This window comes from Dendrobates tinctorius, unplaced genomic scaffold, assembly GCF_039654945.1.
Source record: "Dendrobates tinctorius isolate UK_male_01 unplaced genomic scaffold, ASM3965494v1 ptg000143l, whole genome shotgun sequence".
NCBI lineage: Eukaryota > Metazoa > Chordata > Amphibia > Anura > Dendrobatidae > Dendrobates > Dendrobates tinctorius.
In genome coordinates, this window is record NW_027361810.1 from 14,505,764 (window position 1) to 14,529,694 (window position 23,931).

General features: G+C 47.7%; 1 protein-coding gene across 2 annotated transcripts in view; it reads right to left on the reverse strand.

Annotated features, from left to right (window-relative positions):
- The window catches only part of ZRANB3 (zinc finger RANBP2-type containing 3), a 247,059-nt gene extending 234,825 nt beyond the window's left edge, over positions 1–12,234 (reverse strand). For both annotated transcript variants that reach the window (XM_073545539.1, XM_073545540.1), the window contains exons 1-2: positions 12,100–12,234; positions 5,050–5,196 (exon numbers count right to left, since the gene is read on the reverse strand). In XM_073545539.1, coding sequence (XP_073401640.1) covers positions 5,050–5,189 — 140 coding nt within the window. In that variant the 5' untranslated portion in view covers positions 5,190–5,196; positions 12,100–12,234. The remainder of the gene's footprint in view (positions 1–5,049; positions 5,197–12,099) is intronic.
- Positions 12,235–23,931: the final 11,697 nt, after the last annotated feature.

Here is a 23,931-nt window from a genome sequence, read left to right on the forward strand (position 1 = left end):
GAATAAGGTTGGGAGTATGAGCTAGATAAGTCACAGGGGGCTCCGCGCTGCCAGGACCTACTTGTGATGACCTGGAACAACACTAAGAGAGTCAACCTACATTTCTGCATCGTATATTTTCTAAGTAGGTTGATATTAACTTAGTGCAAAATCAATAGAAGAAAAAAAATGGATGCAAACTTGGACGTAACTTTTCAAAATGAAGAGAAAGGAGGTCAGATTGTGAAGGATGGATGACATCCACTTAGCAGGTGCCAGAGAAATGGCAGGAGGATCCATGGTACATAAATTTACCCCATTTTGTTGGGGCGTTACTATAATAAATAGGCATATTTTAAAGAAAATACAATTAAATAATATAAATTCTGTAGCATATATCCTTAGAATTTTGTTCCTAAATACTTCAGGAAACAGACAAAAACAAAGAAAACTGAGTATTAAAGCATTATTCCCACAATCACTTTACTTTTCACAAAGAATACTAAGTGCATACTTATTATTAACATACAGGCTAAGCCCAACATAACATTTCTTTCATGTACATTTCCTAACAGCACCCTGCTTCTCATCAGTGCTACAGAGCCCTCTCTCCCACTCCAGTTCGCTCTTGACTAGTCTCACCTCTCCGAGTTATCATCAAGCTGGTCTTAGTGTAGATTTCCCTTTATGCTCCTTTGCACTCTCGGCTTCTCTACAGTTCCCTGCCTGCTGGATTTATTCTCTGCCATCTACATCAGTATAGCTGTAGTGTGGTTTAACATCATTAGCTCATTCGAGCAGAGCGCAACTCTCCTGCACTCCTCCACAATGGAGGTGCAGAGCGTTGTTTGTTGCCTGCTGCTGAGAGATTAGTAATCTGAAATCCGAAATCTTGTTCTACTGATGCATGTGTCAGACGATAATTGTCTATTATATGCATCAATAGAACGACATCTTCGCATCATTGGTCTCAATGCAGCAAGAAAAAAAAACACAGCTCAACTAATCTCGGCCCCATCCTGCAGTACATTAATCCTCCTCAGCCCCCTGTATACAACCCCATCCTGCAGTACATCTCTCCTCTCAGCCACCTGTATGCAGCTCTACCCCGCAATACTTTACTCCTCCCCAATCCATTGTATACAGCCCCCATCCTGCAGTACATCACTCCTCTCAGCCCCATGTATGCATCCCTAGCCCGCAGTAAATCATTCCTCTCAGACCCTATATACAGCCCTATCCTGCTGTAAATCACTCCCTCTCAGCCTCATTTGCATGCAGCTCATTTTGCAGCACATTTCTCCTCTCAGTCCTTACATACAGCCCTAACATGCAGTACATCACGCCCTGCAGCTTCCTATTTATACAGCCCCATCCTGCAGTACATCTTTCTTCTCTGCCCTTGTGTACAGCCTCATCATGCAGTACATCACTCCTCTAAGTCCCCTGTATACATTCCCATCCTGTAATACATCACTCCTTTCAACACCCTATATACAGCCCCATCACGTATTACATCATCCTTTCAGTCTCTATATACACCCTGATCCTACGGCATCTCTCCTCTCAGCCCCCTCTATACAACCTCATCCTGCAGTACATGATTCCTCCCAGCTCCCTGTAGACAGCCCCATCCTGCAGTACATCATTACTCCCAGACCCCTGTAGACAGCCCCATCCTGCAGGACATCATTACTTCTAGCCCCCTGTGGACAGCCCCATCCTGCAGGACATCATTACTTCTAGCCCCCTGTAGACAGCCCCATCCTGCAGGACATCATTACTTCTAGCCCCCTGTGGACAGCCCCATCCTGCAATACATCATTCCTCCCAGCCCCCTGTAGAAAGCCCCATCCTGCAGTACATCATTCCACCCAGCCCACTGTAGAAAGCCCCATCCTGCAGTATCTCTCCTCTCAGCTCAGCCTGCTGTATACAGCCCCATCCTTCATGATTAGGGATGAGCGAACAGCTTCGGATAACTCCTTATCATTATAGCTATAGCGCTTACAGAATAGCTGCATCGGGAACCCGGATACCTGGAGTGCTCCTGATGATCAGCTGTTCAGCACCGCAGCTGCATGAATCGGGGCTGTGTAACAGTCACAACACCTGCATGGAGGCAGGCTTTATCCTGCAGTCCCATAGACAATGAATGGAGCAGCAGCCGAGCATGCGCACTGACCCTCCGTTCAGGACAGGGATGGTTTCTACAAACCCAACTTAGGGTGAGTGCACACGGTGCAGATTTTGCTGCGTATCCGCAGCGGATTTGCCGCTGCCGATCCGCAAGCAAGGTACAGTACAATGTTAACCAATGGATTTTAAAAACCGCAGTGCACATGCTGCAGATTTTTCTACAAGGATTTGCTGCGGTTTTAAATCCGCAGCATGTCAATTCTTTCTGCGGATTCCGCTGCGGTTTGACACCTGCTCCATTGTCCAGGTGTCAAAACGCAGGGGCAAACTGCAGGCAAATCCGCAGGTAAACCGCAGGTCATTTTAGCTGAGCATTTCCCTGCAAATCTGCTGGAAAAATCCGCAGCTGAATCCGCACCGTGTGCACTCACCCTTAAGGATCACTGGGGCTTTATGCGGCGTTTAATGGGCATCATTGCACATGCGTTCAACAAGTTATAAAATTTGTTTCAGAAACTTTATAGATACAAAAAATTTTAAAAGTTGTTAAAGAAAAATACTAGATTTTATCTGTGTCATGGTGAAAGTGTATGTAAATTTCCCAAACAGCAACAGCGTGCTATAGACATGAAAATCTGTAGAATATTCGCAAGATATTCGGTGTAGAATCAGGAAATTCACTTGACTATGTACTGTCTACACAAAATATTTAATTAATTTTGATATATAAAATGTAATAATCTAATGTAAAAAACAAAAACAACAAAAAAGAAAAAACACAAGGTGAAAGAATAAAACAGAAGCGTAAAAGAAAACAACCACGACACAGGAATGAAACGTGCCTTCACTTATTAATTATAAAAAGGAGTCCTATCCGTAACTAATTATCTAAATCATTAAGGAGATATTCTGCAGAAACACAATAACATTTGCATAATAAAGCAGGAAAAAAACAAAAAACAAAGGAGTCAGATGGCAGTAGTCATACAAAGATAAAAACAGAAAACATAAAAAAAAAAAAAAAAATACAGGAAATGTACGAATCTGTCAAAAGAAAATCTCCTTGTAAAGAAAACCAACAAATGAGACCGGGAGCAGAGATATGAGAGTGTTTACCGGGAAGGCAGAAAATATCAACAATGGACCGTTCCTAGAAAGCCTACGCCATGAATAAAGATGGTGAGAGCAGCGGAGGGGAACCATTACAGGGCCATGGCTGTCAGCCTCGCCTCCCGGATTTTTAGGAGAGGTTTTGTTCCAACAATCAGGGATCAACCGACACGAAAATCGAAAATATACGTTAGGCAGTAACAAGCGTTCTTGCAATACCTTAAAGGGACGGTTGCTATAACTTGCTATATAAAGCTAAATTTAAAAGGTGTCTCTTTGTTTAACAACCATTCCCACCCCATCAGATTGTCGTGGTTATGTCCAGTGTTTGTATCTGAAAATCTGCAATTTTAAGGCTATGTGCCCACGTTGCGTTTAAATCCGGACACTGAAAACCGGACTCCTTCCCAGAAATTGCGCGTTTTTTTCCCCGCGCGATTTTACCGCGATTCTGTTCGCGATTTTCGCTTGCGATATTCAAGCACTTTCCAAGCAATTTGAAGCATCGCTTGGAAAGTGATTGACAGGTTGGACACACTCGTCAAACATTGTGTTTGACAAGTGTGAGCAGCTTTTTACTATTGAGGCCGCCTATGCAGCATCAATAGTAAAAGACAGAATGTTAAAAATGATAAAAAAAATCTAAAAAAAAAAATAGGGGTATATTTACCTTCCGACGTCCCGCACAGTCTCAGCGACGCTCCCGTTCCCAGAGATGCCTTGCGAGACCTGTGATGACGTTGGTCTCGCTTTGCTATAGCGATCTCACGAGACCGCTAGAGTCACGCGAGACTACGTCATCACAGGACCTTGCCGCAAGGCATTACTGGGAACGCTGAGGCCGGGAAAGCAGCGCGGAACGCCGGAAGGTAAATATACCCCGATTTTTTATTCTTTTTTTTCACAGGGGGATGGTACCCAGGGCCTGGGGGACAGTCTCCTCTCCTCCACACCGTGGGTACCAACCGCACTAGAGACGCTTAACTTCTCGCATGGTGGGCATAGCCACATGCGGGAAGTAAGCGGTTCTCATGCATTCCTATGGGTGCGGAATCGCGGCAATTCTTTGCGATTCCGCACAAAAGAATGAGCATGCTGCGATTTTTCCGCGATGCGATTCCGCCGTGGAAAAAAGCGCAGCATTAGCACAGCATGTGTGGAATGCCATAGGAATGCATGGGGGGCGTTCTGTACGAGTTTTTTAAACGTTTTCGCAGCATTTTCGCGCCGAAAATCGCTGCAAAAACGCTTAAAAATCGCATCGTGGGCACACAGCCTAAACCTCTTCGAAAACTGGACCTATGTTCATTTATTGTATTCTTTTTCACGGTCAGACTTTTTGTCATTATTGGGTCCACGTAGGCATTGGGGTGTTCTGGGGTTTTTTGAATGGTAGTTTTTAGTTTAGCTTCATTTTAATAAAATTTGATGCCAAATATGCTTAATTCTATGTTCTTTCTTTATATTTCAGTGGGGAAAAAGGGGTTAATCAAAACTTTTGTTTGTTTAAACCAACATTAATTTTTTTTTTTTTTTTCACTTTATTCTTTAGTACAGAGACCCTTTAGTAAAATTTGCTCTTTGTCTAGTATACGTCGATTTAACCCCTTAACATTATCAAGATCTCGGTTTGCCATCACTGAAGAAAATCATTAATTGATTGAAAACCCTGATCGTGTCCAACGCGAGCTCCGGGAAACGTGCGCCATCTTGTCATTACTAAAGCAGCACGATCCACAGGAAATCTGCATCATGTGAATGAGCGCCAAACGTCACAAAGGCCCCGGATTTCCCAAATATAGAGGATGACGATCTTCTTACCTTCCTTGTCTCTGCAGAGCGAACACCACTCCTTCCCTCTGAAAAGGGAGCAGCCGCTCTCTGAGTTTTTCAGGAAGGTCTGATAATTTGTCGGCCGGATCCTCGGCGGGATTTTTTGGTTTTATCCTCGACTTTCCCATTTTTCACCTAAAATAAATTAGAAACAAACTTAAAATTAAAAAGAATCATAAAACATTTTTCAGTTTCATGTCAATGAAGCTAAAAGAGGCCGTTTTGCGTGGTCTCCCCCTAAATCTCGTCTTCCTTTTTGCCGGGGGGGGGGTGCACTCCTGACGATTGACAGTTCGGGCTGGCAGCACGACTGAACAACTTAAGGCCACGTTCACACCTTACCTGCAGTAATTGGTGAGTTGTTTACATCAGTATTTGCAAGTTAAAACCAGGAGTGGGAGAAAAATACAGAAGTGGTGACGAGTTTCTTTTCTACTTTTCCTCTGATTGTTCCTCTCCTGGTTTTGGCTTATAAATACTGATGTAAAATACTTGACCACATACTGCAGCGTGTGAACATCGCCTAAGCATTGCAGACCGCAACTAGCAGAGGCAGAGATCCGGCCAGCTTCAGGGCAAATATAACAAAGAGCTTGTAAGTGCTGCACTTCTATCCTGGGAAACCAGCCAACACTTATAAGACTGCAGAGGTGGCTGGTACCGAAGCAATGAGCAAAACTCAAAAGAAAAAACTTTTTTTTTTAATAAAGTAAATTGCAAAGCTGCTTGTTTATCCAAGCACTTAGAATTTTTAAGCTTTTTTAACAAGCGGAGACAATATAATTGACATATTCAAAAGTTCTGTAACTAAGGTATGATTTCAAGATTTCTGCTTGCTGTCAGGAAAGCAAGGCTGTGGAGTAGGCAAGTCAAAGCTCTGACTCTACAGCCCTGGTCACTACTGAGCATGTCCATAAAGTGCAGCACAGATTCGTCTCAACTAAAAGCCAAGATCCTAAGATCAGGAACAGAACAGATATTTATAGGACATTTCATAACTTTCCCAAATTCTTATGAAACATTTACAGCACATCCTGCACTGAACTACTGAACCCAAAGGACTCTGAGTTGATCCATTTTATACCGACTGCAACAAAAATGGACAAGAATCCACAGCCCTGCAAGGAAGCCGTGATCAGGATTTACCCCTGCATTGCCATTAATATGGCTGCAGGAGCCTCCGGGTAATCATTCTTTTAGTGCATCCGAGTGCAGCATCTCATCTGTAATTATTATCCCATGTAACCAGTGATAATTATCTTCTCACGGCCACCGTCCTCCAGGTCCTGGCTCATTAGTAAATCAGCTCATGCACGGTTCGCTTGAATTAGATCATTGTAAAAAATCAATGTCACAGCGAGAAATAGCCAGATATACATAAAACAACAGAAAACAGAAAGGAACAGCAGCCTGCGACTAATGGACGGCAGTGCCGAGAATTCTCCAGTGTGATGACCTCACACGGAGAAAAAAAAACTGCAATTCAAAAACATAAATAATAATAACAACAACATATATATATAGGTTGCTCCTTACACTCCTACCGGACAGTTTGGCGCAGATTACAATGCAGGGGAGCAGTGAATGAAGGACACTGATACCGCGGATTGCAGGGGCACAAGGAACGGAACGTCAGGAAAGAGCAAGGAAATAATTATCTGACAGCAGTTTCATCAGAAACTTGATGACAGGTTCCCTTTAAGTTTACAAATTAATGACATATTATGCAGTTTTCTTTATTTTAACCAATGGCATCCAGAAGATCCCAGTTGGAACGGAAAAGTTAAGCAGCCCATTGTAGTGACATTGAAGAGCAGATCGCGGTCTGCAATGACAGCGAAAATACAGCGATTACATAATCGGACCCATTGCAGGCTGCAAAAGAGAAGACAGAAGTGGTTATAAACTGCTTCTGTCTTCTCCTTGGGGTTTCTATCTCTCTATGTGAGCCGAGCACACAACTAGCCAGAGAGCAGAAGCCTCAATCCATGCGATAAGCCACATGTTCCTAAACAATTAGAAAATTAAAAAAATGTATCAAAAGCTAAAATCTTAAAAAGGGGAAGAAGGAACCAATCAGAACCCTCATATGTTACATGTTTTCTTCTTTTTCTATAGCTTGTTTTCTCTGCCCTTTCTGGGACTCTACATGCTTTCTCTCCTCTCCGTGATGTCCAGATTTGTCTCGCTCCTTTCCATTCCCCTACTATTCTTTAACAGAAATCAGCACGTGAAATAGATCACTCTGTGTGTAATGACTCTGTAGAAGATACGAGTTTCACTTTTTGTATTGAAGAATGGAAATAAATTAACTTTTTGATGATATTCTACTTTTGTGAGAAGCGCCTGTAATAGGACGCCCATTAGCGTGCACATCGGGAAAGCTTGTAGGGCAGAAACGTGATGTGAACAGCCCCGAGACCCATGCTCCAACAGGTGTGGAGCGACTTCCATATTAGCAATTTCAATCGGCGTCTCCTCTCCTGTGCAAATCCATTCAGAAATAGCTGCGTTCACGCCACTCTCTATTCACAACATTACCAGTGAATATATTTCCGCTTGAGGAAAATAAATTGGCCTCTTGAGGGATTGTTTTCTGAGAGATGAATCCATCTTTTCACGTTTCTCTCCCCAAACGAAAGTCAAGGAGGAATTGGAAGATGAATTCTAAAACGGACATTATAATCAAGCGCTGCTCATTATCATAGGTAGAGAGACGCGGTTAATAGCTCCGAACCCCCGCCGGAATATAACGGGGACCGTCCTCCTGCAATGACTGCTGTTAAAAATCCTTCATTAAACCTCGGAACCCGAGTGAATCTATTCCTGTTATATCTCACTTAAAGATGATGACGAGAAAATGACATTTAAGCTAGTTACTACATTAACCTCTGTGGTGCCGGAGCAAGCCACAAAGGCGAGGGAGGGTGCAAAACACAGGCGCTGCCAACGCAGGGATCAGGTCACCACCTGCTGAGGCAATATGTCTGCCATCCACCTGTATGTGGGGGAGATTGCAGGGAAAGTACAGAATGTGGATATGTGGGGGTGCTGAGGGCTGGACCCCACTAATCTGACATGTCTGAATAACATCCTGTATTATGCCCCAGAGCTGCACTCACTATTCTGCTGGTGAAATCAGTACACTGTAACTCAGGATCGGTACAGTATAAGTAATGTATGTACACAGTGACTGCACCAGCAGAATAGTGAGTGCAGCTCTGGGGTATAATACAGGATGTAACTCAGGATCAGTAATGTAATGTATGTACACTGTGACTGCACCGGCAGAATAGTGAGTGCAGCTCTGGAGTATAACACAGGATGTGAACTCAGGATCAGTAATGTAATGTATGTACACAGTGACTGCACCAGCAGAATAGTGAGTGCAGCTCTGGAGTATAACACAGGATGTAACTCAGGATCAGTAATGTAATGTATGTACACAGTGACTGCACCAGCAGAATAGTGAGTGCAGCTCTGGAGTATAATACAGGATGTAACTCAGGATCAGTAATGTAATGTGTGTAGACAGTGACTGCACCAGCAGAATAGTGACTGCAGCTCTGGAGTATACCGTAATACAGTAATAAGTAATGTGACCAGTTTTATCTATTTTTGTAAACTGTAAAATATTTCCAGTATTTTGCTCTTTTACTGCAGTGTTATTTTTTAATGACAATTCTGACGATATCGACAGCATATGGAGGAGACAATATATTTAAACTAGAAACCTGCTCCTGAACATAAAGCTGCGCTTCCGCCTACGGCTGTCAGAGAGCTGGATGATGAGCCAAGTGAGAAGGTAACGTATCCAACCGGTGATCAGATGATGGATAACAGCCAGAGATACAATGTAACAACACAAGCTGCTACACCACATCAAGCTCCCAAAACCAGGTCTGTAGGGGGCTGCCCTGCGTGAGGAGTCGGACTAATAAAAGGAGGATCCCCCACTTGCAAACCGTCCCCCCCCCCCATAATATTAACATGACACTACATATCACATTCAACTTTTGTTTCCATTTTTCACCATTCTCAAGAACAGGATCAGTTGTCTGTCAGTGAACGGAAAAGTTTCACTCTGAAGCCAAGACGGAACAGAATTGTGGACAGGTTTCCACCCAACTAGGAAATACGTTGCGCCCTCCAGCCCCATTGGGATACATTCACACATCTTTTCCCGGTGGGCGACACCTGCTAAGTTTTTAAAGAGGAAGACGCTTCAGGAAACAGTACTGATGTTCAAAGGTGGTAAGATCTTCACCCTCCCAACATCTCTGGTGTCACAAACCCCAAAACTAACCATGGGGCAGTGACAGTCATCCAAGGGAAAGGTGTTATCCCACTCACAAAACCCAAGAAATATAAAGCTTATACAAACAAGTGAAACGCCAGTACTGGCCCGACACTGGGTTTCGCCCAGCAGCTTCATCATAGGGCTGCCCTATGTTCGTTATGTTTTGAGGATGCTCACAACAGATTCATTAAGAGAACGAAGATCTTACTGCTTAACAGCATGGAATTGTTTTTTCATCTACACACCGACACTGCAAACCTGGTGAGGACAGAGAATACAGGAGGATGTTTGAACGATACTACAAAAAAAAAAATTTGAGGATGTGGTAAAGTTCATTTTATTAAGGATTTCACCCACAGTATGTAAGCAAAGTTCAATTCACAGACAGCCAGCAGAGATCTTGAAATGTCACCCACAGTATGTAAGCAGCAGAGCAACAAAGAGCGTGAACTGGGAGCTGCACACAACTGAAAGAACAAAACAGACCATCCTCAAAGATAAAATCTGTGCACCCAATAACCCGACACCTCAGTCCCAGAGCCCCAATCTCTGCGCCCCGTCTCCAGACAACCCCAGTCTCTGCGCCCTAATGACGACTCCCATCTCTGGGTCCCATGTCAAGACAACCCCCGTCCCGGCGCCCCGTCTCCAGACGACCCCCGTCCCGGCGCCCCGTCTCCAGACGACCCCCGTCCCGGCGCCCCGTCTCCAGACGACCCCCGTCCCGGCGCCCCGTCTCCAGACGACCCCCGTCCCGGCGCCCCGTCTCCAGACGACCCCCGTCTCCAGACGACCCCCGTCTCCAGACGACCCCCGTCCCGGCGCCCCGTCTCCAGACGACCCCCGTCCCGGCGCCCCGTCTCCAGACGACCCACGTCCCGGCGCCCCGTCTCCAGACGACCCCCGTCCCTGCGCCCCGTCTCCAGACGACCCCCGTCCCTGCGCCCCGTCTCCAGACGACCCCCGTCCCTGCGCCCCGTCTCCAGACGACCCCCGTCCCTGCGCCCCGTCTCCAGACGACCCCCGTCCCTGCGCCCCGTCTCCAGACGACCCCCGTCCCTGCGCCCCGTCTCCAGACGACCCCCGTCCCTGCGCCCCGTCTCCAGACGACCCCCGTCCCTGCGCCCCGTCTCCAGACGACCCACGTCCCGGCGCCCCGTCTCCAGACGACCCCCGTCCCTGCGCCCCGTCTCCAGACGACCCCCGTCCCTGCGCCCCGTCTCCAGACGACCCCCGTCCCTGCGCCCCGTCTCCAGACGACCCCCGTCCCTGCGCCCCGTCTCCAGACGACCCCCGTCCCTGCGCCCCGTCTCCAGACGACCCCCGTCCCTGCGCCCCGTCTCCAGACGACCCCCGTCCCTGCGCCCCGTCTCCAGACGACCCCCGTCCCTGCGCCCCGTCTCCAGACGACCCCCGTCCCTGCGCCCCGTCTCCCGACGACCCCCGTCCCTGCGCCCCGTCTCCCGACGACCCCCGTCTCTGCGCCCCGTCTCCAGACGACCCCCGTCCCTGCGCCCCGTCTCCAGACGACCCCGTCCCTGCGCCCCGATCACCCCCGTCCCTACACCCCGTCTCCAGACGACCCCCGTCCCGGCGCCCCGTCTCCAGACGACCCCCGTCCCGGCGCCCCGTCTCCAGACGACCCCCGTCCCGGCGCCCCGTCTCCAGACGACCCCCGTCCCGGCGCCCCGTCTCCAGACGACCCCCGTCCCGGCGCCCCGTCTCCAGACGACCCACGTCCCTGCGCCCCGTCTCCAGACGACCCACGTCCCTGCGCCCCGTCTCCAGACGACCCACGTCCCTGCGCCCCGTCTCCAGACGACCCACGTCCCTGCGCCCCGTCTCCAGACGACCCACGTCCCTGCGCCCCGTCTCCAGACGACCCACGTCCCTGCGCCCCGTCTCCAGACGACCCACGTCCCTGCGCCCCGTCTCCAGACGACCCCCGTCCCTGCGCCCCGTCTCCAGACGACCCCCGTCCCTGCGCCCCGTCTCCAGACGACCCCCGTCCCTGCGCCCCGTCTCCAGACGACCCCCGTCCCTGCGCCCCGTCTCCAGACGACCCCCGTCCCTGCGCCCCGTCTCCAGACGACCCCCGTCCCTGCGCCCCGTCTCCAGACGACCCCCGTCCCTGCGCCCCGTCTCCAGACGACCCCCGTCCCTCCGCCCCGTCTCCCGACGACCCCCGTCCCTGCGCCCCGTCTCCCGACGACCCCCGTCCCTGCGCCCCGTCTCCCGACGACCCCCGTCCCTGCGCCCCGTCTCCAGACGACCCCCGTCCCTGCGCCCCGTCTCCCGACGACCCCCGTCCCTGCGCCCCGTCTCCCGACGACCCCCGTCCCTGTGCCCCTTTTCCCGACGACCCCCGTCCCTGCGCCCCGTCTCCAGACGACCCCCGTCTCTGGGTCCCATGTCAAGACAACCCCCGTCTCCCGACAATCCCGTCCCTGAACCCTGTCTACTGCCACCCACATTGCCTCCCGACACCCCCAGCATCTATCCTGACAAGCCTATGAATGCGCCCCGTCTCCTGACACCCCCACCCTCCCTCTTATTACACCACTGCCCGATAATCCTCACACCGCCATTTCCACTATATGTACAGTTTATCTGCAGCTCCTGTCTCTCCAATATCAGAGAGCTACAACCAGCAGCAGAGTGACGACGCTGGGCTCAGAACGAGAGACAAGCGGAGGCTCCAGGAAGCCAGACAAGTGTCGCACTGACGTCACACTCACGCTGTCTGCTCTTTCTGGTGACAGGATGCTTCTAGGCTGCGGCTGCGTCAGAGAATCAGCCAAATGACGTCATTCAAACTTCGCGCGCCACGGACGGAAGTGACGACAATAAGGGGGCGGGGTAAGTCACTGGTGACGGGGTGTGAAATACAACTCCCATCATGCCAAGTGCGTGGCAGGGGATGGTTCCTGTAAAAATTAGCCGTGCTTGTCGGGAATTGTAGTCTCGCACAGTCATTGGACAGCTGACCAATGTAGTCAGTAAACAGTCACCTCAGTGACCAGACTGGTGTCTTTACTGCCATTTTATTTTATTTTTAAGTGCATTTGAAGTGGTTCTACTTTTATGAAACGCTTAAAAGATTTACCAGGGAAATAAAGTGTATTGTAGACAGTTCTCCAATCCTGTAACATTGGTCACCATGGTAACAATCAGTGCTATGCTGCTTGCTGACAGGCTCCCATCTGTACACATTTACATTTTCTCAGGTGGCTGTACCCTGAGTCCGGTGGGTCCTGGGGTCTCCGCAGGTTTCCTGGAGCTGACCCCATTGATAACACAATGGCGGTGCTTCACTTTGAGGATTCTCAGTTTTCTGGAGCTTACGGTGTATAACAAGGTCACGCGCTGCTCTATGAAATAGATGGCAAAAATCTGTGCGCAATATCATCTACACAGTCCAGTGGGCGGTCCTAACATTGATTGCCGGTCTTCAGAGACCGCTGTAACTGATTAGTACCGCCCACTGGACTCCTGAGACCAAAATCTGCAGAAGATGAATTGACTAGAATACAAGTTATACTGAATTTTTCCCATATATCTATATATCACTCAGCTCTGCTCCTTCCGCTCTATAACCTGCCGATATGGCACCTTGTTCATTATGATAGGATCTCTTTTGAAATAAAATGGCTGAGAATCCTCTTGGCAAGTATCATAATAATAATAATAATAAATTTTATTTCTCTAGTGCCGACATATTCCGCAGCACTTTACATTTCAGAGGGGATTTGTACAGACAATAGACATTACAGCATAACAATAATCACATAGATTATAACAAATACCAAGAGGAGTGAGGGCCCTGCTCGCAAGCTTACAGTCTATGAGGAAAGAGGTAGACACGAAAGGTGGGTGGTAACAGTTGCCCTGATTGTATGGACCAGCCATAATGTTAAGTGTGTAACAGTACAGACACAGAGGGCTAATGGATGCATAAAGCATGTGGGAACATGATTCGGGAAATCTGGTTATGGTAAAACTTTTGGCTGTGCCACACAGGGATAGATTAGGTTAATGTGTTGAGGTGATAGGCCAGTCTGAATAAATGTGTTTTCAGGGCACGCTTAAAATTGTGGGGATTGGCGACTAATCGTATTGACCTGGGAAGTGCATTCCAGAGAATTGGCGCGGCACGTGTAAAGTCTTGGAGACGGGAGTGGGAGGTTCTGACTATTGAGGATGCTAACCTCAGGTCATCGGCAGAACGGAGGGCGCGGGTAGGGTGGTATAGTGAAACAAGGGAGGAGATGTAAGGTGGTGCTGAGCCATGGAGGGCTTTGTGGGTGAGGGTAATAAGTTTATACTGAATTCTGGAGTGGATGGGTAGCCAGTGTAATGACTGGCACAAGGTAGAGGCATCAGTGTAGCGATTGGTGAGGAATATGATCCTGGCTGCAGCATTCAAGACAGATTGGAGAGGGGAGAGTTTGGTAAGAGGGAGACCGATTAGAAGAGAGTTACAATAGTCCAGACGAGAATGAATAAGAGAAACAGTAAGAGTTTTTGCAGAGTCAAAAGTAAGAAAAGGTCGAATTCTAGAAATGTTTTTGAGGTGCAGATGACAAGAGCGAGCCAGTGATCGAATGTGGGGGGCAAAGGAAAGCTCGGAATCAAGTATGACCCCAAGACAGCGGGCATGTTGCTGGGGAGTAATAGTGGAACCACAGACGGAAATGGCAATGTCGGGTGTAGGTACATTAGTAGCGGGAGGAAACACAAGGAGTTCAGTCTTTGACAGGTTCAGTTTCAGATATAGTGAGGACATGATATTAGACACAGCGTTTAGACAATCGCCGGTGTTTTCTAGAAAGGCTGGCGTGATGTCAGGAGAAGAAGCGTATAATTGGGTGTCATCAGCATAGAGATGGTACTGGAAACCAAATCTACTGATTGTTTGACCAATAGGGGCAGTGTACAAGGAGAAGAGGAGGGGACCTAGAACCGATCCTTGGGGAACCCCAACAGTAAGGGGAAGGTGAGAGGAGGAGGAACCGGCAAAAGAAACAGTAAAGGAGCGGTCGGAGAGATAGGAGGAGAACCAGGAGAGAACGGTGTCCTTGAGGCCAATGGAACGGAGCATAGTGAGGAGGAGCTGATGATCCACAGTGTCGAATGCTGCAGAGAGATCCAAGAGAATTAGCATGGAGTAATGACCATTTGATTTAGCTGTTAGAAGATCATTAGAGGCTTTAGTGAGGGCAGTTTCAGTGGAGTGTAAAGAGCGGAAACCGGATTGGAGAGGGTCGAGAACAGAGTTTTCTGAGAGATAGCGGATAAGACGGGAGTGGACCAGGCGTTCCAGGAGTTTAGAGATGAAGGGAAGATTAGAGACAGGTCTATAGTTAGCGGCACAGTTTTGGTCGAGGGATGGTTTTTTAAGTAGTGGATGTATGATGGCATGCTTAAATGAGGAGGGAAAAATACCAGAAGAGAGAGAGAGGTTAAATATTTTAATTAGGTGAGGGGTGACAGCAGGGGAAAGGGACTGGAGGAGATGTGACGGAAGTGGGTCACTGGTGCAAGTAGTTGGGCGAGAAGATGCAAGGAGCCTGCTTACTTCTTCTTCTGTGACTGGTTCAAAATCAGAGAGTGAACTAGATGCAGTGGGGGAGGAAGGACAGTGCATGGTATGTGGTGATTGGGAGATAATTTCCTGTCGAATCTGGTCGATTTTTTCTTTGAAGTAATTGGCCAGATTGTCAGCTCGGAGCTCCGTGGTTGGGGCCTGTACTCTTGGATGGAGTAGAGAATGAAAAGTGTCAAAGAGACGTTTCGGGTTATTGGACAGTGAGGCGATGAGGGTGTTGAAATAGGTTTGTTTGGAAAGGTGAAGGGCAGTGTTGTATGTTCTAAGCATAAACTTATAATGGATGAAATCTTCGTGTAGATTGGATTTTCTCCACAGACGTTCGGCGCACCTGGAGCATCGCTGCAGGAAACGTGTTTGCACCGTGTGCCAGGGTTGTCGCCGTCTGCGTTGTGGTGTTCTATTTATAGGGGGTGCAAATTCATCCAGGGCACTTTGAAGTGTTTCATTGTAATGCTTCAATGCAGAATCAGGACATGAGAGGGAGGAGATAGGGGCCAATGAGGACTGTAAGTTCTTCATAAGTTTCTGGGTGTTAATGGCCTGTATGTTTCTATAAGTCTGGACAGTGGGGGTGACCTGAGCAGCCTGGCAGTTCTTTATAGAGAATGAAAGAAGATTGTGGTCAGATAGCGGGAGAGGGGAGTTTGCAAAATCATCCACTGCACAAAGCCGAGAGAAGACCAAATCAAGGGAGTTCCCAACTTCATGCGTTGGAGAATTAGTAAGCTGCGAAAGGCCAAACGAGGAGGTTAGAGATAAAAGGTGAGTAGCAGATGGGGAGAGTGGAAGAGCAATGGGGATATTGAAATCGCCCATGATGAGTATCACACCTTTTACAGATGTTGTCACCCACCAGGAGGATTTCCCATCCTAAATATGGAAGAAATGGAATGTTACGTCCGTCAGACATGGTCGGCTGATATGCTCCTCCGTTGTCCGCCATGATCAGGACCAGAGCGCTCTGCCAACCCCTTTAACTGGCAAGTCATGGAGGCCACTTACAGGGCGGAGAATGCAGGGGCGAGGAATTCCTAAAAAAAAAAATCTGGGGGGGCTCTGCGACTAAACGCAATGGCTGATAGAAATCGCTGATCCCTGGTACAAGAGGAGGTCGGGGCCTTAGCTGGCTGACATCAGAAGAAAATAGAACGCAATGAAGAGACGAGTCGTTTGATTTAGGAGAAGTGACGTTCACACATTTACATTGTAAAATCTTCATAGGAAGCCATTCCGTGGGCCGCTTTGATGGAGGCTTCATGGAAGAGACAGTCAGGACCTTGTCTCTGATTATATCGGGCATTGACAAAAGGAACCACGATGTGGAGACCGCGGCCGACGCGCTGTAATAAGCCTATAATAAAAGCATTAACCTCCAAATGACCAGTGATCTAATATTTGTCACCATTCCGGGCAGTTAGGACATTAAATCCAGTAAAAAAAAGTTTCTTATCAATCACATAAATTATGTATCAATTTTTATTGGTCAGAATAGATTGTTATCACTTAAAGGGGTATCCCCAATATTGAAAATTATGCCATATTGATAGGATAAGGCATAACTCACTGTTTGACGAGGGTCTGACTGCTGGGACCCCCGGCGTTTCCTGGAATGAGGCCACACCTTTAATGTAAGGCCGGAGTCACACTTGCAAGTGCAATGCGAGAAACTTGTGCGAGTCTCTTGTCTCAATACCCCCGCACTCGGGACCGCAGTGTTCGGCGGCATGTATTTCTATGCAGCTGAACGCTCCGGTCCCGAGTGCCGGCGGCAGTGCTGGGTATTGAGGCAAGAGACTCGTGCGAGTTTCTCACATTGCACTCGCAAGTGTGACCCTGGCCTAAAACATAGGCACATGGTTGGCCAGTCCTATAGACAATGAATTGAGCACAGATGTCAATGTCTGGCCAATCCCACAGAGAGTGAATGGAGCGGAGGTGCACATGTTTGGCTAATCCAATAGGCAATGAATGAGGAAAAGGATCTCCAGCGCTGGATGAATGTTAAAATGCAAACATTTACTGAAAAAAAGTTTTTTTTCCATAAAAAAATAAAAAATGTACTTAAAAATACATATTTGAAAAATAGATGGACATAATAGCAAGTGGTACCACAGGTGATATATCCAACGTGTTTTGACCTCACCAGGTCTTATTCATGGTTAGTAAGACCTGGTGAGGTCAAAACACATTGGCGATACCACCTGAGATACCACTTGCTATTATGTCCATCTATTTTTCAAATATGTATTTTTAAGCACATGTTGTATTTTTTATTTAAAAAAAAAAAATTTCAATAAATGTTTACATTTTAACATTCATCCAGCGCTGGAGATCCTTTTCCTCATGTTTTTGCTTTGACAACGCGTGTTTGGAGGGTATGGATATATATTGAAGACTGATGAGCTGACTTTTTCCTGCTATTTGAATAGGCAATGAATGGAGCAGAGATGTAAATGTTTGGCTAAAGTCACAGACAGTGAATTGAGCAGAGGTGCACATGCTTAGCCAGTCCAATAAGAGGTGCACATATTTGCCTAATCCCATAGACAATGCATGGAACAGAGGTGCACATGTTTGGATAATCCCATAGACAATGAATGAGGCAGAGGTGCACATGCTTAGTGTCACATCTCCACCAGAACCTGCTCCTGTGACTTCTGCTTCTGTCACCAGACACCGCTATATTCCCTCTGTGGGCGGCACTGGTAATAGAAATGTCAGAATCAAAAGCTCAGGACGGCGGGCCCTGTCCAGCCACTAAGGTTAGAGTGGCTGGAACCTGTCACAATCTGGCAGTATGGGTGTGTGCTGTTCAGATGAAGTTATCAGCTCCCTGCTCCAGCCAATTGGAGAGAATCACTCCCTACTAAGGATTCTACTGGGCTGCTGGAAGAAGCTAGATATAGGGGTCACGGGTTTACCATGACAAAGAGGGGCCAGAAGACTGCAGCGTCTGATTTCTCCTACTCGTGCACTGATTAGAAGCACTTCTTCATATTAAATGGTGCAGGTTTCTGTTAGCAGTACAGGGGTTTATCTGTTCAGCTTAGAGTCTCTGAAGCTTTCCTGCTTGGATGATCTCAGCTGTTCAGTGTTGGCCACTCCCCTCTCCTATATACATATTCACCTCTAGAATGCCAATGTTAGTCTTGTATTGCCTGGTGTGGAGTGAAGGAGTGGGTTGTTGGTAAAGTTTTTTTGAGTATTGTTCTGTGACTGTTGCTTTGAGTTTTTGTCAGTTTGCAAACCCTCTTCCTCTCCTATTGGATTTACATTCCTTTTCTCCCTGGTGTTCCTCTCTGTTGTTTTTGAGTGCATATTTGTATGATTGGTATTTTTCCTTTGTCCCTGTATATCCTCCCTTGTTAGTCTGGTTTGTGTATATACTGTACATACACTATAATGCTAAGTCCACACTAGGCATTTTTGCAGCTTTTTTTTATGCAAATTTTCAGCTGTGTTTTACAGTACCAGCAAAGTCTATTAGATTTCAGAAATCTCATGCGCACACCTTGTTTTTTGTTATCAGGATATTGTGCTTTGCATGTTTTCTTTCACAATGGAGCATGTCACTTCTTTCAGCATTTTTTCAGCATTTTTCAACCATTGAAATAAATGGGTGGTGAAAAAAAACGCTGAAACAACGCATCAAAAATGCACATATCAGGTTTTACTGTGTTTTTTTTGTGGCAAAACCTGATTCTATAGAATAGGACTTTTTTTTTTTCCAACACTAAACGGTATCAGCATGCACAAGAGACAAACCTAGGATGCCAAAACCGCAGCACAAAAAAAACGCAAGAAAAACGAAGGAAAACATTCTTTTTTTTCTGAAGCTTCTTTCCTGTCAAGAGATCAGGTTTTAATCCAGGATAAAAAAAAAAAACACTGAAAAATGCCTAGTGTGAACTTACCCTTACACCCACTTTCCTGGGTGGGGGAAGAGGGCAGATATAGGGCTGAATTTGGAGTTCAGCAAGGTACGTGGCCCTGGCATCTTCACCATTAGAAGTAATGCGGAGAGCAGGGATAGCTAGGGCACCACTAGCGTTAGAGACACGGAAGGAGACCCTGGCCCCAGGTAATATGACAACAGAGTCATGGCAGTAACTCTGACCTAGAGAGGCAGGCCATGAAGGACTATATTGATGAAAGTCTGGCAAAGTTTCTGGGTGCCAATGCAGAATCTGTCCCTGAGCCCTCTCACCTACCATCAACCATTTGTTTTAGAAAAAGGCATTTTCTTAGGTAATGTTGTTGCCTTTGCACCCCCCTCCCAACCTCCAACACCAGGTCCTGGTTGCAACTATCATCTCTGCACCCCAATCAGTTCCAGCTCTGGAAGTTGACTTAAAAGCAAACTTTGCACCCGGAGTCGTGTGCTCGTTATTACCGCCACAATACTTCTACACTAATCATAGCGGGTGAAGCTGAAGTGTCTAAGTAACAGCAAATGTGCAAAGCTGACAAGTCGCAATTTAAATATAGATGCAGAGAAAAGCGTTCTGCGGAAGGTGATAACGAGCGTCTCTAACGCTCAACAGGAAAATGCCAAAGATCTGCACATAACTGCAATTTGTTTTCTTTCTTTGCTTGTCAGAACCTCAAAAACACAAATGTATATTCCACATCGACGAGTAATGTCCTCACCCGCAGCGCAAAGTAGAGTTTTCTGGTAAAATCCTTAAAGGACAATATTAACGCCAGACCCTGCAGTAACTAGAATACTATGGACCATAGAGCAAACTTTTGTTTCTGGCTTCGCTTCCACTCATTATTCCGCAGCACCTAAACTTTCCCCACTTCATCTGCAGGACCATAATTAAAAGGGATGTCCTCCTTTGGTTACAATTTTTTTTATTTATTTTGTTACATAAATGCCTGTGTTTGGAGCTAAACATCATTTTTTCATATTAGTTTCATTTAAAATTTTGCACTGTTTGACTTTTTTTTGTAGGTTACACTGTAATGTGGTCTGTACCCATTAATCTGCTGATAGCAGCTCAGAAAAAAAACAGATAAAAGAATTACAAACTCTTCCTTCAGAATAAGCTTACTGATCATTCCTTAGTTACCGTAATTCATTCTGCAGCCAACATTGATGGTGCAACACAGAGGCTAAGGAAAGCAAACAGTACAAATTTTGTAATGATTTATAGCCAAAAATAGATGCATTAAAGTAAAATAAATTTTGTCCTCAAAGGTGGACAATCCCTTTAAAGAGTAAATGTTTTTTAGACATTTTATATCCCTGCAGTTCAGTAATGGGCCAGGTACTGAGATGCACACCGATCATCGCCCAAAAGACTTCTGAGGAGTGAGCAGCTCAAGAGGGAGAAGCACTCAGTTCCTGCCTGACTCTGTTCACATAACGGAGTACGGATCCATTAGTGCACATCTCCTGCCTGACTCTGATCACATAGCGGAGTACGGATCCATTAGTGCACAGCTCCTACCTGACTCTGATCACATAGCGGAGTACGGATCCATTAGTGCACAGCTCCTGCCTGACTCTGATCACATAGCGGAGTACGGATCCATTAGTGCACAGCTCCTACCTGACTCTGATCACATAGCGGAGTACGGATCCATTAGTGCACAGCTCCTGCCTAAGCGCTTGTACAGAGTGAAGTACAAATCCAATAGGAAGTCTATAATTTTTTTACAAGATCTCTACTCCAGTCTCAACAGTCACTCAGGCTGGTGCTTAACATTATTGGATTAGCTCTGTGCTCTGTACGAGCGCTCAGGCAGGTGCTGTACGTTTTCGGATCTGTTCTCCTCCCTGTACGAGCGCCCAGGCAGGTGCAGTACGTTATTGGATCCATTCTGTGCTCTGTACGAGCGCTTAGGCAGGTGCAGTACATTATTGGATCCGTTCTACGCTGTGTACGAGCGCTCAGGCATGTGCTGTACATTATTGGATCCCTTCCCTGCTCTGTACGAGCGCTCAGGCAGGTTCTGTACTTTATTGTATCCATTCTCTGCCCTGTACGAGCGCTCCGGTAGGTGCTGTACGTTATCGGATCCGTTCTGTGCTCTGTACGAGCGCTCAGGCAGATGCTGTACATTATTGGATCCGTTCCGTGCTCTGTACGAGCACTCAGGCAGGTGCTGTACATTATTGGATCCCTTCCCCGCTCTGTTCGAGCGCTCAGGCAGGTGCTGTACATTATCGGATCCGTTCTGTGCTCTGTGCGAGCGCTCAGACAGGTGCTGTACGTTATCGGATCCGTTCTGCGCTCTGTGCGAGCGCTCAGGCAGGTGCTGTATGTTATCACATCCGTTCTGTGCTCTGTACGAGCGCTCAGGTAGGTGCTGTACGTTATCGGATCCGTTCTGCGCTCTGTATGAGCACTCAGGCAGGTGCTGTACATTATTGGATGCGTTCTCCGCTCTGTACAAGCACTCAGGCAGGTGCTGTACGTTATTGGATCCGTTCTCCGCTCTGTACAAGCGCTCAGGCAGGTGCTGTACGTTATCAGATCCTGTCACGATCCAGGTTGGATCTGACAGTTTAAATGCACAAAGTAACCTTTTTTTTTTCCTTTGGCTGTGTGCCAAAGGTGGTTTTGCCCCCGCGGTGGCCATTAGGGTCATTACACTCTGGTTATTTTCGTTTGTGCACGTAATTATGTAACAGGTGTGATTGCTCTATAAGAGAGTATTAGATGTGTTAATCACGGTTGGTGATAAGTTCCTCATTTGCAAGCAAGCCTAGGTAAAGAATGGAGCTGAAGGACAGTCACTGGCAGCCCAGTCAGAGTGCTGGAGTAGCAGCTATGGTGTCTGCAAGGAGGGCTGGCATGGATTGGTGGAGTGTCAGCTATGGTGTCTGCAAGGAGGGCTGGCATTGCTTGGTGGAGTGGCAGCTATGGTGTAGAGCTGCACTCAGAATGCTAGACTCGGTTGCTGAAAGCTGGACTCAAATTGTTGGACTCTTTGGCAGAAAAGCTGGACTCATTTGCTGGACTCTGTTTCGGGACAGCTGCACGCAGGTGTGGACTCTGTTTGCTCCAAGGCTGCATTATGGTGCTGAGAAGATCCGTTTCTGGACAGTGCACCCAGATGTTGGACATGGTGGAGGAAAAGATGCACGCAGGTGGTGGGCTCTGTTGCTGGGAGCGTAAGTAACAGAGCAAAGCTAAGTGGTGTTCCCCTGTTTTGTCACTTTTCCTTATGTGGGTTTAGTGCAGTGGTGGGATTAGTTTCCACACCGACCAATTCCCTAGTGAGGGTTTAGGTGCAGGGCGAGTCAGGGTTTTGAGGTTCCTGATCGGCGCCTGGTGCGGAACCGGCCTAGGGAACGTTAGGAGTGTAGAGACACTGACTCAGGGGAGTGCAGGAGGTCTCCACTTCCCCGTTCCCTATCGCAGGGCCACCATTGTTATTGTTACCCAGATTTTCCCTATTCCCTTTGTCTTATTGTATTAGTTACCGGCCTGCGGGCTGCATCACATAGGACAATTACACGTGCCGTGTCCTGTTGTATCAGTTACCGGCCTGCTGGCCATGTCACTCAGGATGGGGCACGTGACTGATCCGTTCTGTGCTCTGTACGAGCGCTCAGGCAGGTGCTGTACGTTGTTGTATCAATTCTCCGCCCTGTACGAGCGCTCAGGCAGGTGCTGTACGTTATCAGATCCGTTCTGCGCTCTGTTTGAGCGCTCAGGCAGGTGCTGTATGTTATCAGATCCATTCTGCACTCTGTACGAGCGCTCAGGCAGGTGCTGTACGTTATCAGATCTATTCTGTGCTCTGTACGAGTGCTCAGGCAGGTGCTGTACGTTGTATCCATTCTCAGCCCTGTACGAGCGCTCAGGCAGGTGCTGTACGTTATTGGATCCGTTCTGCGCTCTGTACGAGCACTCAGGCAGGTGCTGTACGTTATTGGATCCGTTCTGCGCTCTGTACGAGCGCTCAGGCAGGTGCTGTACGTTATTGGATCCGTTCTGCGCTCTGTACGAGCGCTCAGGCAGGTGCTGTACGTTATTGGATCCGTTCTGCTCTCTGTACGAGCGCTCAGGCAGGTGCTGTACATTATTGATCCGTTCTGTGCTCAGTACGAGCGCTCAGGCAGGTGCTGTACGTTATCAGATCCATTCTGTGCTCTGTACGAGCGCTCAGGCAGGTGCTGTACATTATTGATCCGTTCTGTGCTCAGTACGAGCGCTCAGGCAGGTGCTGTACGTTATTGGATCCGTTCTGCGCTCTGTACGAGCGCTCAGACAGGTGCTGTACATTATTGATCCGTTCTGTGCTCAGTACGAGCGCTCAGGCAGGTGCTGTACGTTATCAGATCCGTTCTGCGCTCTTTGCGAGCGCTCAGGCAGGTGCTGTACGTTGTTGTATCCATTCTCAGCCCTGTGCGAGCGCTCAGGCAGGTGCTGTACGTTATTGGATCCGTTCTGCGCTCTGTACGAGCGCTCAGGCAGGTGCTGTACGTTATTGGACCCATTCTGCGCTCTGTACGAGCGCTCAGGCAGGTGCTGTACGTTATTGGATCCGTTCTGCGCTCTGTACGAGCGCTCAGGCAGGTGCTGTACGTTATTGGATCCGTTCTGCGCTCTGTACGAGCGCTCAGGCAGGTGCTGTACGTTATTGGATCCGTTCTGCGCTCTGTACGAGCGCTCAGGCAGGTGCTGTACGTTATTGGATCCGTTCTGCGCTCTGTACGAGCGCTCAGGCAGGTGCTGTACGTTATTGGATCCGTTCTGCGCTCTGTACGAGCGCTCAGGCAGGTGCTGTACGTTATTGGATCCGTTCTGTGCTCAGTACGAGCGCTCAGGCAGGTGCTGTACGTTATCAGATCCATTCTGTGCTCTGTACGAGGGCTCAGGCAGGTGCTGTACGTTATCAGATCCATTCTGCGCTCTTTGCGAGCGCTCAGGCAGGTGCTGTACGTTGTTGTATCCATTCTCAGCCCTGTACGAGCGCTCAGGCAGGTGCTGTACGTTAT